This window comes from Ambystoma mexicanum, chromosome 9 (assembly GCF_040938575.1).
Source record: "Ambystoma mexicanum isolate Mex_15411 chromosome 9, UKY_AmexF1_1, whole genome shotgun sequence".
NCBI classification, from domain to species: domain Eukaryota; kingdom Metazoa; phylum Chordata; class Amphibia; order Caudata; family Ambystomatidae; genus Ambystoma; species Ambystoma mexicanum.
Genome location: NC_090931.1, coordinates 921,141,662 through 921,161,280, shown reverse-complemented (window position 1 = coordinate 921,161,280; position 19,619 = coordinate 921,141,662). Strand labels below are relative to the sequence as shown.

At 42.0% G+C, this 19,619-nt stretch overlaps 1 protein-coding gene across 1 annotated transcript in view; it reads right to left on the bottom strand.

Annotated features, from left to right (window-relative positions):
- CCDC141 (coiled-coil domain containing 141) overlaps positions 1-19,619 on the bottom strand; it is a 676,030-nt gene that overhangs the window by 33,295 nt on the left and 623,116 nt on the right. The window contains exons 20-21 of the mRNA XM_069616100.1: positions 4,249-4,432; positions 2,376-2,488 (exon numbers count right to left, since the gene is read on the bottom strand). Coding sequence (XP_069472201.1) covers positions 2,376-2,488; positions 4,249-4,432 — 297 coding nt within the window. The remainder of the gene's footprint in view (positions 1-2,375; positions 2,489-4,248; positions 4,433-19,619) is intronic.

Here is a 19,619-nt window from a genome sequence, read left to right as displayed (position 1 = left end):
AATACAACTGGTGTAAATTGCTACGCAAATGTAGCAATAAATATTCTATTCCAATTGCCACCAATTATTGACAACATTTACTTACACAGTACATACCAATTGTGTTTGCAAATGTTAGTCCTTCATAGAAATGCAACCAACAATCCTGACAACACTTACAGTGTTCATGGAATAAGACAGGAATTCGACTACTGTGCTGGAATAGTCAAATTCACTATAAACTCACAAGAAGATCCACAAGAATTTCAAATGTACTTGCTACAAGTACGAGACAGCAAAAACATACCTATAAATGAAATCTTCTGGATTTCATACATGTGGAAACATACTTGCACTCTTTGCAGGCATGTAGTACAAGAAGAAGTTCCTAATGAACGCTTCATGTATGTATCCATACCTAACTGTGAATCCATTCCATTTCAGCGACTTGTACAAAATGCAGACCATGGCAGATTATGTAGTACCTGCAATTCCGATAATTGTTCCACCTTACAAATACAGACACATAGTAAATACGTAATAGTAATGCTTTTAAGTTATAATGCAGATGGTACCAAAAATAACTGCAAGCTGACTGGATTCACACATGGTCAAGTATCACTTGGTGAGAAAACCTTCACAACAATCGGTATAATCTACCACGCAGGAGCCACAACCAATGCAGGTCACTACACTACATATATAAAAACGAATTGTGAATGGTTCGAATGTAATGATACTACCATTACTCTAAAGCAGAGATTACCAGCAAATCTTATAAACTCTTACTTAATATTCTTAAAACCAAAATTGTATAACTAATCTGTGTATGAACATAAACAAAACTTAAACTTCAAAACTATGACCAATTAGAATACGCCAACAGGCATCTAACTGCCCCAAGAATCTGCAACAAGCCAACAGATAGATGAATACCACTAAAATGGACAAAGAAATAAACAAATAGAATACACCAACTGCTATCTAATTGCAACAATACTACCAACACTTCCAAATGAAAAACCATACACCTATTCAATTCCTCCTATTGAAAGCAATGAAAGAAATATATTGTACCACAAAATAGAAAGATTTTTTTTTAATCCAGCATCGATTTTTTTCCCACAGACCCAATGATTTAATCAACAAACACAGGAAATGAGCAAATTGCACAGTACACTGGTTTGATCTATAGTACTTCTAAAGTACTAACTATGAGGGTCAACAAAATACAGAAATGTCTACTATGCAATGGAATACTCATTATAAACTACCTACACTAACATGTGTTTTTTTCTTTTATCACAGTAATTGAAAAATAATCTGTGCTCCAACTACCCATGTCATGAAAAAACTGCATACAACCACAACAAGTTAAACAGTAAGTATATAATTATTGGACTCACAAACACCACAGCATAACACACCCATTCAAGCAAACACCTGACAATAAATCACAATTCAAAATGTTTGCTTCCATGGGTATCTTTTGCTGCAGTGCTTGTTGCCAAACACTACAATCTTGACTGCATGGCCTGGCCAACACTCTCCATACAGCCTCAACAAAGGAAACAGTAAGCATATAATAATTAAACTCACAAACACCACAACATAACACAGCCATGCAAACGAACACCTCACCAATAAATACATATGTTGCCCAGGTTTGGACGTAGTGGTTTTCTGGAAAAACGAGTCTCCTCAAAATAGTCTACTGTTTAATGAGATGGTGAAAAGGAATATATGAACGGACAATGCTAAATTCAACTCTGAGGCTAAGAGTAATGGAAACATGGCAGAAAGGGGTTGAGTGTTTGTGGGACATTTGCAAAAAACACAGATGAGTGTCTAATCTGAACATCTGATTAGTAGAATCTGCTTCTTTTCAATAACTGTTCTCCATGGACGGGAGGGCGCACTTCTGCCTTGCTGCACTATATGAGATGTCCTGATGAAGCGATATCACTTGGCAACTAAACAAGATAAAATGGGAGTAGAAGTAGACATTAGATATTTCTATGATTCGAGAAGCTCCAATGTATGCTGGTTACGGATTCCATGTATATACCGACTGTGTTAGGCTGCAGAACAGAAAGTATCAAGGCACAGGCAGTGGCAGGCAATGTTGAGGGCTGGGGGGATACAGTGGGGGAGAGGAGCTGTTTTACAATAAAGAGGACAGCATATTTTCATCGGGTTGCTAGGAGTGATTTTAACCACTATGCTGAGCAAAATAATGATTATGTATGACAGGCTTAGATTTTTTGTAGTGTGGGTAAATGTGTTTCCTTTTTTGAAACAGGTGGCACCAATAACTTCCATATTTGGCAAGATTTTAGATATCATTGAATAAACGTGTACTAACTATTTATATGTGTACACCATAAGTAGATTACCTCAAGCTTCTCCTCAAGCTCTTTTAAGTAACTGCAAAGTTCATTGACAGAGTCCATAGCTTCTTTGTGCTTTGCGATTGTTTTTTCAGCATACTTGTCTCCTTCTTCAGTGCCTGCAGGTACACAAAAACACAATTCACATATTGTCAGTGTATTCCTTCGGATAGGCCTGTCTATTAAGCCAACAGCCAACAGCACTTTGCACATCGAGGGCCTGATTTACAAAAAAATTTTCAATGGGACTTTCCCATTTAAAAACATGTCTTTAAATCAGGTCCTGAGTCTTGAAGGCGGGGACTAATAATGGAAAGATAACCTTCAAGTTCAAAGTTCTAAGTGTTGTTGGCTGAAAATCCAGGATTAGCTCAAAATGTCATTCAAAATATGGAGAACCATGGCTGCTATACTCTAAATACAATGGTAAAGTCCCAAATACTCCCAAAATATGTGCTGATCAAAAAACCTATTTGTGTAGAGGATACAGTTTTATTCAAGGGGAGGGGTAATGGCAGAAAAAGGCATGCACAGGAATGGCAGTATACTATGGAAATGGTATATATAAAACTTTGATTGTATAGAAATTCTAGTCTGGCTATTTTGGAGCCAAGCACAGTGCTGGTCATGACCGCTTGCTTATCCTGGCCAGGTAGGATTATTGAGGGGCATGAGGCCACTTTGGATCCAGCAGGAATCCCAGACAATCCAACAAATGAGACAAGAAACTGAAGTGAGTTGAAATGACTATTGTACTGTGTAATTCCAGGGAGACATTGTTACATTGTTTCTTTTGATTTTGAATGCCAGTTTTTAAGCTAATAGCTTTTATTATTCTAGCTGCACAAGTCTTCTATAGCCACACGATGTTTCTAAACTGCACCAGTTGTACTCCCAAACGAAGTTTGACCATTAAAAAATATTGCGTTGTGTACGCTAATACTGTGCAAGGGGTGGGGTGTCCGCTCGCTTAATGTGCTGCGGTGCCACAAGTACCCAGCGCAAATGTCAAATGAGCCGCATTTTGGTTCGGTGTGAGTTTTCCTTCCGTTTGGCAAAGAGGCCTAAGGCAAACCAGCCCCTAACTGCCCCCCCCCCACCCGCCCAAATAATTGAAGAGGCAGTACTTTGTTTTAGGGATGGCTTCCTCCCACATGAGTCCCTGCCAAAGGGTAAGCAAAATCCTAGTTTTTAGTCCCCGCTTGGGCGAAATAAAAATTGGGCAGCTGACGCATTTTTCCTAATAACGAAAGTGCAGTTTGGGCTTCTCATTTAAGTGGGGCACCACACAAGATAGGTGAGGATTCTGCCACATTTAGAATTAAAGAAGGGCACAGCAACTGCACCAGTCACAGAAAACAGATCAAACCCCAGCTCAGTTCATGTTAAGGGGCCTTGACGTATCAATAATAAGGACTGAGAGAGTCTGGTGCATCTTTCCGTCATATGGTATTCCAACTCTATTTTAGCAGACTCCACCAGCAATACACATCCTCCATAAATGCTTCCCGTAACCTTAGCAACATCCGAACAATGTAATGGGGATGTGTTCACTTTGTACAGGCTCAGTTGCAATTGTGGCACACTGCAGTGCCTTTAGCAGGGAATCCATGACCTGTATTATTCTATATTATTGTGTATTAAGCAGCAATCACCACGAACGCAATTGCCAGCTGCCTCAATGTCTCTGAATGCAGATAATGGTCGGCCACAGGCAGATAGACGAGCTGCCCAATCACAGGACGGGGCGGCAATCCAGAGTGGCTCTAACGTCCCTTTGAAAAGTATTGAGCGTCATATGCACAATCACTTTACACATGGCAGCATGTTGACTTATTTCTGTCCAAACGCACATGATTGGATTCTAAAAAAATCTTACCATACACGCTTGTGGCCAGGTCATGTATTTGCTTGATCCGCTCCTCTTGCTGGGCCAAAGTTGGATGAACAAACTTCTGGAATTGTGTGTAAAGTATCTGCACTGCCTCTCTGGTTTTGCACTCGGCAGAATATTTCCCAACTCTGACCACTGTCCCACTTGCTTCTTCACACCAGAAAAGACACTGAAGGTTTTGAAAAGAAACAGTGTTTTTTTAAGAAACAATCTTGGCCAGAGTATGGTCAATTTGAATAGGAATGCTAAGCAAATACATGGAAAACAAATGTATAGAAATGTGCGTTCACTTATTAAATGTTGGCCATGATTATCATAATAAAGAAACATAGTAAATAAATATGGAATTGTGTTTCAATACTACACACCTAGCTGGGGGCAACCGAGTGCTGTCCAACAGAAAAGAGAGGTACATTGTTAGAGTTAAGCAGTAGGGGAAGAAGGAGGTCAAGTGTGTTATCAGGAGCCTATGATCCATAGGACAAGATCATTTTAGTCAGAGGGAAAATGTAAACTTCTCATAGTGGTAGATTGTCATAAATCCAGTACACTATTACCATAACATCATCTGAATACAAAATGTCCTCAGAGATAATATCATTAAAACAAAGAGCACATGAGAGAACTGTTTTTATTTGACAATGGCATCACAGTCGGGGTTCTTTGTGCACACATACACTTATGACATATGATGGTTTTGCATTCAGCATCAAGCAATGTATCAGAAGCAAATTTACCATAATCCTGTCACCAGGATAAAGATTCTTGATAATGGCTTCCACTACAAAGTATTAGATGGTGGATTCCGCCATCAAGCATCCCTATACATGGTAGGGATGAAGAGGGACTACTCAATTGATTGAGTGCTAGAATAAGAAGAGAAGGCTTGTTGATGTGTTTGTGAAATTATTTTGATGTCAGTTTTAGGGTGTAATGATATTACAAGCATGTCGAGCTTCGTCCTCGAGAGATTTCTTTGTCAAGATGAGGGAAGAAAAATATTTTCAGTGTAGAGGTTAAAATAGTTTACTGGCTTAAGTATTTGATTACAAATATGTTTTCATTAGCCTAGTTACCAAAAAGTGCCAACCACACATGGGTATCCTGTCTAATAGTCAGAAATTACTATGATCCTCAAAAAAATACAATTTTTATTAGTTGAACCAAAGTTCATTAAAAAACATCATTAAAAATGATCATATCACATCACATAAAATAATCTGGTCTGAAACCCACACAAGTGAAAACAGCTTAAATCAAGTTTAAGATTCAATTCAGTGTCTAGTTAAACCCATGTGGTTTAGTCACACTAAGTTTCCTTAACTCATGATGTCATTCTGATTATTGCACATTTTGATTTATCAGATTCCCAACTTGTACAAGTTTCTGTCCCATTCACACAACAATGTAGGACATTCTTCAGGGGTAAGTAGTGTCTTGTGTCGATTCTGTTCAAGATGCAACCATATTATCAAATTTCCGTCTTCTTTGAAAAGACGATGTACCCTGTTAAAATAAAAGAGGCACTCTATTACTCTCTTATATCACAGTTCTAGTCCTATACATAAGCTAGCTGTGTAACCCTTATCCCCATGAGGGTGAGACATATGTTTTTTAATTACATACCTCTCTGAAAACCACCACTTACCACCACTTACTTTTGATTAGGTTGTTGAGTATATTTTACTTTGTATGAAGTATGCGGACACATTTCTGAGGGCTACTTAGTTCCCATATTTATATCTTTCAGGGATAAGATAGTTTGTTGGAAAAGTTAAAAATACTTTGAAAAGTTGGAATCGAACAAGATATTATGGAACAAAGATGTGGTCATGAGTCCATAACAATAGGGCAAGATTCATGGCCCTAGAATATAAGAGATGATAACATATCATATTAAGTCATTATGAATCTAATGTCGACATATATAGTATACTAGGTCAGAAGAGAGAGGAGATAAGGCATCAAGTTCTGAAAAATTGGAATTTTGCCAGCAAATTAACCATTCACGGTTAGAAAGGACTCCAGTATAGCGAACCCTCGAGTCAGAGAGGTATGTAATTAAAAAACATATGTCTCACCCTCATGGGGATAAGGGTTACACAGCTAGCTTATGTATAGGACTAGAACTGTGATATAAGAGAGTAATAGAGTGCCTCTTTTATTTTAACAGGGTACATCGTCTTTTCAAAGAAGACGGAAATTTGATAATATGGTTGCATCTTGAACAGAATTGACACAAGACACTACTTACCCCTGAAGAATGTCCTACATTGTTGTGTGAATGGGACAGAAACTTGTACAAGTTGGGAATCTGATAAATCAAAATGTGCAATAATCAGAATGACATCATGAGTTAAGGAAACTTAGTGTGACTAAACCACATGGGTTTAACTAGACACTGAATTGAATCTTAAACTTGATTTAAGCTGTTTTCACTTGTGTGGGTTTCAGACCAGATTATTTTATGTGATGTGATATGATCATTTTTAATGATGTTTTTTAATGAACTTTGGTTCAACTAATAAAAATTGTATTTTTTTGAGGATCATAGTAATTTCTGACTATTAGACAGGATACCCATGTGTGGTTGGCACTTTTTGGTAACTTCTTTTTGTAGATAACAGATATTGCTCCACGGAGTAAGAAGTTTGCATATCCCCACCTGTGGCTTAGAGCCGTGTTGAGAATAATGAATTCATTAGCCTAGTGACATCTTGCAGGATAAGATTTGGTGAGTCTACTCTACATGTCCTCCACAATGACCATTGTCTCTTTAAGAATTCTTGAAGCCTTTCTAGACAGTTCAGTGAAAAACATCGAAATCTGCTGGTTAGGGATTCAAACACGCCACAGATATACATGATGGCAGTGATTCCAGACAAAGGAAATAGAGTCCTTTCACTGCAAAACCAGTGAAATGGTTCAAGGCAGTGATATCTTAGATAGTCCTGGATTCCAATGCACCCATTAGTTAAGCGCTGAAGAGAAGGTATCTGTACTTATTCATCAGCTTTATGTTGGGAAAACAAACTGGGTACCACAAGGATCTGTCCTGGGACTGGTGGTTTCAGTACATTCACAAGTAATACTGCAAAGCAGGTGGAGGTATAACATGCCAAGTTGCAGATGATCTATGTTTCCTGCAGGTCTGATTACATAAGGGGTGCAGACAGCACATGGTACAATGTCAAAAGAAACTGGTAGCTAAAGTACAATGCAACCAAGCGCCACTAACATACGGGATGTAACGTCTGGATAGTAAGCGAGGAGGCAATGATTCCATGGACAATAAGTAGAAGAGAGTTGTTGGGGTTATCAAGGAAATTCACAGACAACAAACAATGTTCGAATGCACCAGTTAGGCTAAAGGCGAGAGAAAGGGGGGTTGTGCTGACACCCTATGCATCACTGGATAGTCCTTGTTCAGAATTTGCTGTCCGCTTCCCTGCATTTTAGAAATATTGAAATAGTTCTGATACATGCTACTAACGAGTGGTATTGATAAAATCACTCAGGCACTGCCAAAAAGGTCACAGTTCAATAGAGTAAATAACCTGGAGGAAAGGAGTGAGGGGCATGGCACAGGCACCCACGTGACCAAAGGCAATTATTATAGGAGAAGAAACAAACTCCCAGCTCAAGTGGCAGACAAAAGATTTGTAATGTGATGTAAAGTGCTCTTGCATAGTTCCTTTCCGCCATTTGTATGGGCCTCATTGTGCATTGTGTATTAAAAGAGAAGTGTGGTGGTCATTGCTGGGATGGCAGGAGAGGCTGATGCGAAATATGCAGTGTTAATGGGTGCAGGTCAGGAGTACCCAGGTCTATCTGCATGGGAGAGCCCAATATCTGATAGACAATAGTGCTTTAGATCTGGTTAGCTGCTGATGTGGGGGAGAGGAGGTGTGACAGGGCTATAGAGGAGCGCTTTGCCCTTGCAGAATTACTGTTGATGTACTAATGACTGGGCCTGTGGTTGACATCTGTGGGAGATTTGGGTGTGTTTTGTACATGGTAGAAGATATTAGAGAGGAGTTGTTTAGTTACAGGGAGGGTAGTACGCCAGACAAGCCAAAACAACCTGGAATCTTCCCTGCACTCCTACTGCAGGCCTCTTGCAGACAGGTACCATTTCCCTTTCTCACAGGCAAGAACTGGTGGTACAGAGAAAGGTCTGCTTTAAATGTGAGGACCCCAAGCACCCCTTTCTCCTTTCTTAGTATGTAAGTTGACAGGCTGAAAGCCACCTCAAACCTTACTCTAACTTTCTCAGGTATTGTTTTCAGTTACCAGTTGGTTCCTTTGCCCGCCAACAGCGGCAAATAACATTTGTCAGGTTCTCAGGCAGAGTACAGTACCCCTTGATGTTTCTCCCAGAGATCTACTTCAGTGTCTGTCAAAAGCCTCAAATTCCCCGTACAAAGAGCACACATCCTTAGGCCAAAATGAAATTCCCCAACCCAAAGGCGAAACCCTGCAGGGGTTCTTCATGATGGCAAATGTATAACCATTGATGATATGTAATGGGATGGATTGCGATCACTGGCAAATGTGCTCAAATATGTATATTTTTTATAATTTATTTGCATTTTTAAAGTGCTCACACACCCCAGGAGCAAGAATTTGTTGTTGTCTTAGTTGCATATTTATAATGCGCTTAAATACCCAGAGGTTTCTAAGCGCGGACCAGGGGATCGAACCTGTGTTGCTTCGTGTCGTCTTGCTTCCAAGTGGAGCACGTTACCACTGAGCTATCCTCCCGGGACAATATGTGCGAGATATGGTCACACACATACATATGGAGCGATCAGAGCAAGTGGAAATGGTTAGCCGAAGGACCGCTAGATAAACCAATGTTTATATTCTTAATTCAGGTGGGAAGTGCAAGGAGACTGGTCCTGAGTATGTATGCTATGTTACTACATGATAGTACGGAGGGATTAAGAGAAGCAGGGAAAAGTGGAGTTGTGATCTCAGAACTAATATTATAGATGAACATTTGGAAAGCATGTGAAATTGCCAAGAGAGTGGTTTTGAACTCCAGATACCACATGGTGCACTAGAGAGAACTGGCAAGGTCTGGTATAGCCCCATATATGATACATTCACACCCGAGGAAGGGCGGTCAGCCAATCGGGTGGCTGGAACATTGAAATAGATTGTGTCCTCCCACGTATTCCTCATATTGCATGTCTTCATTTCCAGCTTTAGCTGCTTCAGAAAAATGGTTTATCTTGTCGGCAGAGGGCGCTGTGCATTGAGACCGTCGACTCAATGTCCCCCGAGGGCTTCCAGCTCGGCTGACATAATTGTCGAGTACATATACCATGTGCAGCGCCCGTTGGATTCAGTTCCATTTTTTCTGCAATAGTGATTGCTTCGTGATTAACGCTGCGCTTAATTTTTCTTAGACAACCTGTTGATATGGCCTCATCTTCTTCTCTGAGTACTCTGAAGATGGGTTTCAAGAAGTGTATGCGATGCGGCGGCAAGATGTCTATCACAGACTTGCATAAAGTTTGCCTCTGGTGCCTGGGCTTCGAACACGTAACCAGCGACTGATGATCCTGTCCGTTGATGACTGGTAAGGCCTTAAAATAGCACAAGGCTCAGTTAGCAGTGGGTAGGATTGTCCCCAAATCCTTGTCCACCCCTTCTAAATTGCCATCATCCCACGAGTCGAGAGATTCCTCTCCTCACAAAAGACGATCGAAAAAATGATCCCATTCAAGGAGCAAACATTCTTCATCGTCCTCCAAAAAATCAAAGAGAAGACACAGATCACTGTCTTCTTCCTCGTCTTCTTTGTCAGAAAGGGTAGTCTGCCCAACCAAATCCTCTCCTAAAGAGGAGTGGGAACTCTTTAGGAGAAAGTTAATAAGATCTTGGATGATCAGGCTCCAACACCTTCGAAGCACGAGATGATTGGCCATGCTATGGTCACTGACAAATATGAGGCCAAGGCTAAAACACATGCACCTGGGTAAGCCTAAGACTACTCGAGAGTCTTGGAGCACTCGATGAGATGAGAAATCGTCGAAGAAATTGTAGAGTCATGGGCAAAGTCCCTTGAAGTATAAATCTAAAACTACCATTGACACCTTCCACGTCGATACTTAAACTATCAACGCCATTGAATAAACCATTGATGCCGTCTGTTCAACCTTTGGGAAAAAGTCAAGAAAAGGTATTGAAACCTTTACCCAAAAAGGATTTTTTCAACTCACTGACTTCTATTTATGAGGGATATGAAACTACAGATGAGACACCTCCAGGTGGTCTCCAATTGGATCCCATTAATGTCCAAAAAGATACTGCTACACCAGAATGTTTTTTTTCAGATGAAACTAGAGTCAAACAACTTTATGACTCATTACAAACAGCCAGTGGAGTTGACACCTCCGCAGAACTAGATTTTGGAAAACCAGATCCAGCTGAACATGCAGATGTATCTAACAGATCACGAATGTCCAGGGTAGTAGATTTCCTAGGATGGAGTAGATCAGCTCCTGTATTTGAACCGGGTGACCTGACAGACATACTGTACAATGGCCTGCAGAAGGAGCCTATCGTACCATTGCATGTGGCACTGCAGAAGAGAGTTGCAACAAACTGGGAAGCTCCAGAATCCCATCCTGCAATAAATAAAAATGTAACAAAAAAATATAGACCGTCAAGTAGTGATCCTAGCTACATTTCAAGTCATTCAACCCCAAAAAGTCTAGTAGTTCAGGCTACTACTGCTACCTCCAAGCAAACAGCGTATCCAACCATACCGACTGATAGGGATGGCTAAAGGATTGATTCTTGGTCAAAGAAAGTATTTTCTGCTAGCAGCCTGGCTTTAAAGTCTGCTAATTCCACTTGTGCCCTGGCAAAGTTTACACACACCCTTTGAGGCTGAGTAGCGATGGCGGCTGATCACATCCCTGAGGGTGAGGAAAGAGATGACTTTTTGAACCTGATAAGGGATGGCAAGGAGGCTGCATGCAAGTCTCTTCAATCAAGTCTGGATACTGCTGACACTGTCAGCAGGGCCATGGCAGCAAGCACTGTCATACGCAGATTTGCGTGGTTGAGGAAGTCAGGTTTTGCTCCGGATGTACAATCCAGACGCATCAACATGCCCTTTTACAGCTCCCATCTATTTGGAAAAAAAACTGATGAGAGCCTTGAAAAGCTGCATACCTCAAAAGTGGCAGCTAAATCTTTAAGTGCCGCAGTTAGGCAGTCACAGCCTTTTCATCCTAGTGGATCTTCTTTGAGGGGTAGGTTTTTTCGCTGCTATTCCTCAGTTGGAAGAGCGAGATGACAGGCTAGGCAAAGAGGACAGAGAATATTCCCTCGGCCAACTCTAAACCACTCTGAGGTCTTGTCTTACAACACCCCGGTGGGAGGCAGATTATCACAGCATTAGAAAGAATGGCAGGCTATTACATCAGATGCATGGGCACTGGAAACAGTAGCCCAAGGTTACTGCCTCCCCTTTATACAAAGACCTCAGGGTCATCCATGGGGAAAACATTTGCTAAATGTTCCGGATCCATTAGTGTTGCAGGAAATGTTAACCCTGCTACAGAAAGGTGCTACAGAACCAGTACCTGTGATGGAGAAGAACAGAGGATTGTATTCTGCCTATTTCCTAATCCCCAAGAAGGACAGAGGACTGAGACCTATCTTGGACTTGAGATACTTTAACAAGTTCCTGAGGAAGGACAAGTTCAAGATGGTAACACTTACACAGATCCTTCAGGCCCTCCAGCTCCAGGATTGGATGGTGTCATTGGTTCTTCAGGATGCTTACTTTCATGTGTCAATCGATCACAAGCACAGGAAGTACCTGAGGTTCGCCGTTGGCAGTTCTCATAATCAGTTTCGAGTTTTGCCATTTGGGCTAACCTCCACCTGAGGGTTTTCACCAAACTGATGGCAGTGGTGACAGCGAGTCTCAGGAGAGGGGGGATTCACACCTACACCTACCTGGATGATTGGCTGATCAGCGCCCGTTCTCCTGCACAAACCCTGGAACATCTCAGAATAACCTGCCACTCTCTCCACAGACTGGGCTTCTTCCTCAATTACAAGAAGTCCAACATGATACCATCTCAAAGACTCCAGTTTATTGGAGCAGTCCTGAATGCATCCCTGGAAAAGGCCTCACCACAAGAGGTAAGGGCTCAAAGCATTCTACAGATGGTCTCCAAATTTCAGAGTGCCCAGAGTCTCCCAGCCTTCGACTTTCTGAGGTTCCTTGGCCTCATGGCATCCCGCATTTTTCTGGTGCCAAAGGCTCCCCTGAGAATGAGCTCTCTACAGTGGGCTCTCAGGACTCAATGGTCCCAATTCTCAGGCAGTATGTCAGACCTCCTTCAGGGTCGTACAGGATCTCCTGTGGTGGGCATGCGAGGGCAACATTCTGAAGGGAGAACCTTTTTGGCAACCATGGCGGGAGATAATAGTAGTAACGGACACCTCGCTCACAGGGTGGAGAGGCCATACCAACGATTTGACAATCAACGGTCGTTGGTCTCTATCGGAGTCCAAACTATAGATCAACCTTTTGGAGCTGAGAGCAATCAGACTAGCGCTGAAGACCTTTTTGCCCTTTGTACGGGGAAAGAATGTCATGATAATGACGGACAACACAGTGGCCATGTACTACCTCAACAAGACAGGAGGCGTAGGTCACTACCACTGTGCAGAGAAGCAATGAAGCTCTGGGTCTTGGCAATTCAAGAAGGAATCTCCCTATCAGTAGTTCACCTAGCCAGAGAAGAGAACACAGCGGCAGACGTTCTGAGCAGGCAGAGCACAGTCTCCCATGAGTGGGAACCAGCTCAGGAAGTCCTTCAAGAGCTCTTCACCCTGTGAGGAACCCCTCAAGTGGATCTGTTTGCGACCAGTGTCAACCAGAAGTGCAAACTGTTTTGCTCTAGGGAATTTCCTCCAAGAGGAGCTCTAGGGGATGCGTTCGTAGTGGACTTGGATTTTCCTGTACGCTTTTCCTCCAGTCCACATCATTCCTCATGTGATCAGGAGGTTGAGAAGGTTTGGGAAACACAAGATCCTGATTGTCCCAGATTGGGCCAGAAGGACGTGGACCCGGACCTTCTGGACATATCCATCTGACCTCCAATATGTCTTCCACAAAGAGAGGACCTTCTCTCACGAGAGGAGGGTCGGGTTCTCCATCCAGAGGTCAAGACACTCAGCCTTCACGCATGGTTTCTGAGTGACTGAGGTACAAGGATTGGGACCTCCCGGATGATGTAATGGAGATTTTGCTTTTGGCCAGAAGGCCAGCAACACAATCCTTATACCACTTTCACTGGAAAGAGTTCTGCAGCTGGTGTTGGGAAAAGGATGTAGACCCTTTTCAATGCGATACATCTACGTTGTTATCTTTTCTACTGCATTTGGCAAATCTGGGGCTCCAGAATGGAACAATCAAAGGATATTTAGCTGCACTTTCCATATTCAAGCCCACCTCGGAAGAGGCATCCTATTTCAAAATTCCATTAGTAATTCAATTCCTTAAAGGACTCACAAATGTGTTTCCTCCTACATCATTCCATGTTTCAACTTGGGACCTTAACTTAGTTTTAAAGTTTTTAACATGCGCTCCTTTAAGCCACTTCACTCCTGTTCCCTAAGACTGCTAACTTACAAAACCATTCTCTTAGTGACAATAACATCAGCCCGCAAGGTGAGTTGCAGTCCTGTACAGCTCCTTGTGCCTCCTTTTAGAAGGATAAAGTTGTTCTTAAGGTAAAACCATCATTTTTACCCAAAATTGTGTCAGACTTCCATCTGACACAGAAAATGGTGCTTCTGGCTTTCTACCCTCCACCTCATCCTAGCAGGGAAGAGGAAAGATTTCATAGACTCGATCCGAGGAGTGCCCTAAGCTTCTATATATCTACGATGACAAGGTTGAGACAACATAATTAACTTTTCATTGGCCATACAGGGGACAAGCTTGGAAAGGCAGTACTATGCCCCATTCTGGACAACCAATAACTCTCAATTCTTACTCCCTCCTCCAAAACAATTTAATACTGCTTTGGGAGCAGGGCCATCTTAAGCACTTTTGGGGCCCTGGGCACGGACATCTTTGGGCCCCCCCTCCACCAAACCAAACGAATTAAGGGATCAAGAATAATGGTTGCACACCCCACCCCCACCCGTTGCGCTCACAACCTATAGGTTGATATTCTGTCTCGCAGCATAATAAGCACATTTACTAAATTTAAGTCCCCTTACCTTCTTCATTCTTGCTCTAATCAGAATGATAAACAAGTAGCATTTGAAGACCAACATTAGCAGTCTACGAATAGGTTACTGCTCTAGTGCATACAGGATAATTGTTATCAATAAAAACCCAGGAAGGTGTTCAGCCTGTAGTATTAATGCAGGACCATATGTAAAAGGCACATGTCACCCATAATAGACAGAGAACTCACATTAGCTGCCTCACAGAATGCAAAAGTGCTCATGCATGAACAGAGGAGACCAATTGGAAGGAAGGAGAACGCTACACATACCGTAGCATGGATAGTGGATGCAGATTAGAAGCTATCAGAAAGGTGTCTTTATCCAGGTGGATTGAGATTAGAAATGGGATATGGTTTTCAAGTAGTGATGCCATTAGATATCAAAGGAACAAATGCCTGTGGTGTGCGATATAAATATGCTCACTATTAAAGTGGAAGCAATCCTATAGCCAGTGAAACCATGAATAAGTCTTTTATGAAGATCATACCATGAGAAGGAAATCACTCTGAAAGGCTGACAATTTTGAAAGGTTTAGGGACTGGCAATATAAGATTAAATGAGATGTCCAGGATCACACATTGGTTAAGGGCTGAAGGGGTGAAGCTGGGATTTGTGCCAACACAGCAATTTCTGCATTTTAACACTTTCTTTTCTAGTACTTACCATTAACTAAAACAATCTCATTTTATAAAAACGGACTTGGAATGTACACAAATCACATTACCAAACATGACCAATTTTAACAAAATATTATAGAAGGGTTCTATGCAAAATGGGAATGGTTCTAGCTTCATTCTCTCCATCATCAAGGGAAGTATATAAGTACCAGCATACCAATCAATGTGATTTAACAAATGTAATCTGGGGTTGTCTTTTGTATTTTAAAGCTTTAAATACTTCCAAAACAATGGCTTGTGACATTTTAATTTGTAAACGTGCATAAAAACCTTTGACTTTTACCAAAAAGCTAACCATTTTTTGTGTCAAACAAGCAGACCTTGAAATATGCTTGCCTAATGCCTGCAACATCTGGTCTGCTCTCTTTTGTCTACCACCCCTTCCACTCAAATGGTCTACATAAGAAGAAAGATCAAGTAATGGGCTAAACGATGCCAGAAGCATGCAAGAAGGCAAACCTCACAGAAGACAGCAAAGTAATGTAAGATATATTAGATGATTTGACCAGGCTCACTGTATCGTCTGCTGGCAAAGCCAGGATACAAGCATGAACGCTTTCGTTCCATAGTCTTGAATTTGGATAGTTATTCAGCTGTTGGATTAACAGTTTATGCCATCGTTGGAGGCGATTGTCTAGGTTTTACAACACCTCGTCTGAACAAACCAATTTCTAGACTTTCACCATACGGATGACATGTTCGTTTTTATAGCATTCCCTATCTGGTACAGGTACAGTGCTGATACCAGCAGATGTTGTTCTCCAAAACCAAGTGCATATGCAGGCAGTTATACAAACTTCAGACATAGAAAAAGCTCAGGCAGCCTTGCTGGAATATGATATTCTAATTTTGCATATGAACACATCTCTGCAATGGGTGTTTCACACAGTGAGTGAGCTAACTTCTGAACTATTGTCTCACTCAATTTATCACTATGCATTTCACTGTTGCCTATTGCACATGTTCAACTTAATTCCCACAGGAAGGAAAGAATGCTACAGAGTTGTGCCATAGGGAACACACAAACTATGTATACCACAGTGAACACAGAAAGCAATACATGATGATTTGATCATGGCAGAATGCACTTGTCAAAACAGAAAGGCAATGGGTTTTGAGGACTCGGCAGCACCCCATAAAATATCCCGATGTGTGCTATTTAAGACTGGTTAACAATGTAATCTTACTTCTTCAGCTCAGGCAGCCTTTGTGGGGGGACCCTCAAAGGTGGGGGCCCGGGGCAAGTGCCCCTTTTTCCCTCCCATAAAGACGTCTCTGTTTGGGAGGCTATCAAAGATGAGGAATACGTGGGGTACACAATCCATTCGAAAAACAAGTTCCTTACCCCTGGTAACGTTGTTTCGACTGCATGTTCCTCCATGTATTCCTCATCGGCCTCCCAACCTACCCCACTGTAGAATTTACGAGCTTTGGACCTTGCACTCTTTTATAGTATGATAATTTGAAGACACTTATCAAGGCCATAAATTCTGCATATGGTGGTGAAAAAACAAACTAAAGCCAACGGGCGCTGCACGTGGTATATGTACTCGACATTGACGTCAGCCGAGATGGAAGCCCTCGAGGGACATCGAGTTGACCGTCTCAACGCACAGCGCCCTCTGCCGACAAAAGAACATTTTTTGCTGAAGCAGCTAAAGCTGTAAATTAAGATATCAAAGATGAGGAATATGTGAGAGGAACATCCAGTCAAAAGATCGTTAACAGGGGTAAGTAACTTTTTCTTCTCCACTGCTGCCCCAGCCACCCAAAGCCTTTCCCTGGGTGAGGAAATTTTTGGTTTTGGCACTTTGTGGCGTAATCGACAGAAACATTGCTACTGTAAATCATAAAGGAGAAGAGGATTTCAGAACCAGTCTATGGCTTTGGCATGGCAACTTGCCAACGTTTGCTGATGAAATGGCTGAAGCACCAGCCGGGCCTTGTCTTTTTTCCATCTGCTTTGCTTTGTTTTTTATCCATGTGATTCTGCCATTCCATGTGCTTTAATGAGTTCCTCAAGAAGGGGGCTCACATGCTCATTTCCAATGCACAACGTGCAAATTCCTGTAGTACTAGGTGAATGTAATCCAGTAGTCGATTGTTTGACATATTTTTGCGAAACAGGAGTAGTGACATGTCATGTGTTATGTGTTACTTTCTAGGCTCGAGACGCAGGGGGATTTCTTTTCCAGACGGCACCCAGTTGCACTGCTTTTCCCTGGTGGAAGGTAGGGGAGGGGAGGTGGATCCTCACCCCACGTGTCCTACCGTACTTTGTCTTGCACTGCCGTATGGCTCCTGTGTCATATAAACTGCATTTATTTCCATATCATAAAGTGTCTGTACAATTTATGAATGGTAGCCTTGGAAAGGTCAGGTAAGTGCCTGATCTCTCATTGAAATAAAGAGAAATCAGTGACATTGTGCCGGATCTTAACATGACTGTCGCAACAGCCTCACCCACAACACTCCTCCTGCATGTGCGCTCACCTTAGTTTGTTCTCTGTGCCTGTAGAATGTAGAGCCGCTTTCAACCCTGGCAGCCAAGACATTGAGGTGGCCACACCCTACCACGAAACACGAGCCACCCAAGTAACAGTCTGCTCTATGCGCACCAGTGACGTGTCCATGCGCTGCAGGGCGCAGAGAGTAGGAACGGGGTGGATGAGGCGCGGATGATGGCGGTGCACACCTCTCTTTCTGGCATGGCCTCTCTAACGCAGCCTGGGTCTGGGGAGATGGAAGTTGGTGGTGCTCCCATGCTGCAGCACCAGGACATCAGGGACATTCTGCAGCAGATATGGCCATCACAGACCAGAGCTTGGACGAGGTGCAGGCAAGGTAAGCGTGGGGGCAAGCAGCTTTGTATATGGGGACGAGGTAAAGGGAATCCTAAAAGAGCACAAGCGATGAACGTGCAGAGTGATATCAACAGAACTGAAATATTACACATGGTGGACCGCTGCAAGCCATCAGCACGTTTTCATGGCTGCAGGGGACAAAAAAGCAATAAGATAGCTCAGTGGATTGAGCGCTTGCTGTGGCTATGTGTTTGAAAGCCCTGACCAGGGTTGGTGCCCGCAAGTTATGTGCTGAGGTTTGGGAACAGCAGGGTTTTGTTACAGAGGTGAGAAAGCTCAGTGGGTCCAGCACTTGCTGCGGCTATGTGTGCGGTGTCAACAAGTCTCAGGTTCAGATCCTGGCAAGGACAACAGGCCCTTTCAATTTTCTGAGGTCAATAAATGAGTACCGGCTACAGTTGGGATGATAATTGTATGTGAATATGTGCCATGTACAGCACTTGAAAAGTTCCCTAACAATGTTTGCTCCAATCAGCAGCTTTGTAAGAAGCAAGTCAGGGGCCTGGCTTTCCATTTCCCTATTAGAGTTATTTCATATTGGGCTATCGCTCTATTCTCCTTCCTTCTCATTCTCTAGCACATCCGCGCCTTGTACTATGCTGCCTATAAATGCAAAATGCAAAGAGCAAAGAACAACAATGAACACCAAAACTATTGGCACTGCCAATGGTGGTTTTTTTTCTGTTAATGTGGGCAAGCAACACTCAAACAAAAGGTTTCTGTCCCTCACACTTGTCCACACAGCAATTCAACAGGCTAATAAAGGGCAATTGAAAACCAACAAATAAAACAGTTAAGTTTGCATCATAATTTCTGTCTCTACTTATTCTCTGGGTGAATTGCCCGTCCCCAGATTCAAGCAGGATTCAATTTAACAGTTCCAAAAGAATAAGGAAATCATGTCTTGTAACAAAGTTCCAATGCAGTTCTTTATATTCCAACTTGACAACAAATTTTCATTACTTCAGAATTGTTCAACAAGATTTTTCCTCTTCCACTCGTTATATCAAGAACTCAAAACAATCTTCGTTAAACCAAAAACATTTCCTTAGTTCAGGATTAACATAAATTGTCTTTGTCAGGATTGTTCTGCAACAGCACACTTGTTTTGACAACTTTAGATACTTCTTCTGCAGTTTACACATCACTTGCTTCAGCAATGTAAATTCGTCAGGATGTTTCTGTAATATTTCACCAATACATTTCAGTGGTTCTACCACTTCTTCTTTACTACTTTTCAACTCCACATCACAATACTTCATCAATTTCCACCGGGTCATCTCACCTGCCAGGACTACTAATACAAAGTTCTCTGTTCTGGTGTACTCTCCTGCCAGAACAGAATAAAGTCTCACAAAATTCTCTGACCTAGTGTACTCTCCTGCCAGGCCAGATTGTAATAATAATAATAATAATAATAATAATAATAATAATAATAATAATAATAATAATAATTTCGCATTCATATATATATATTTATACAAGTACTTCTGTGGTAAAGATCAGCTTCCAACATTTTAGCAATGTCTCTTGCTTC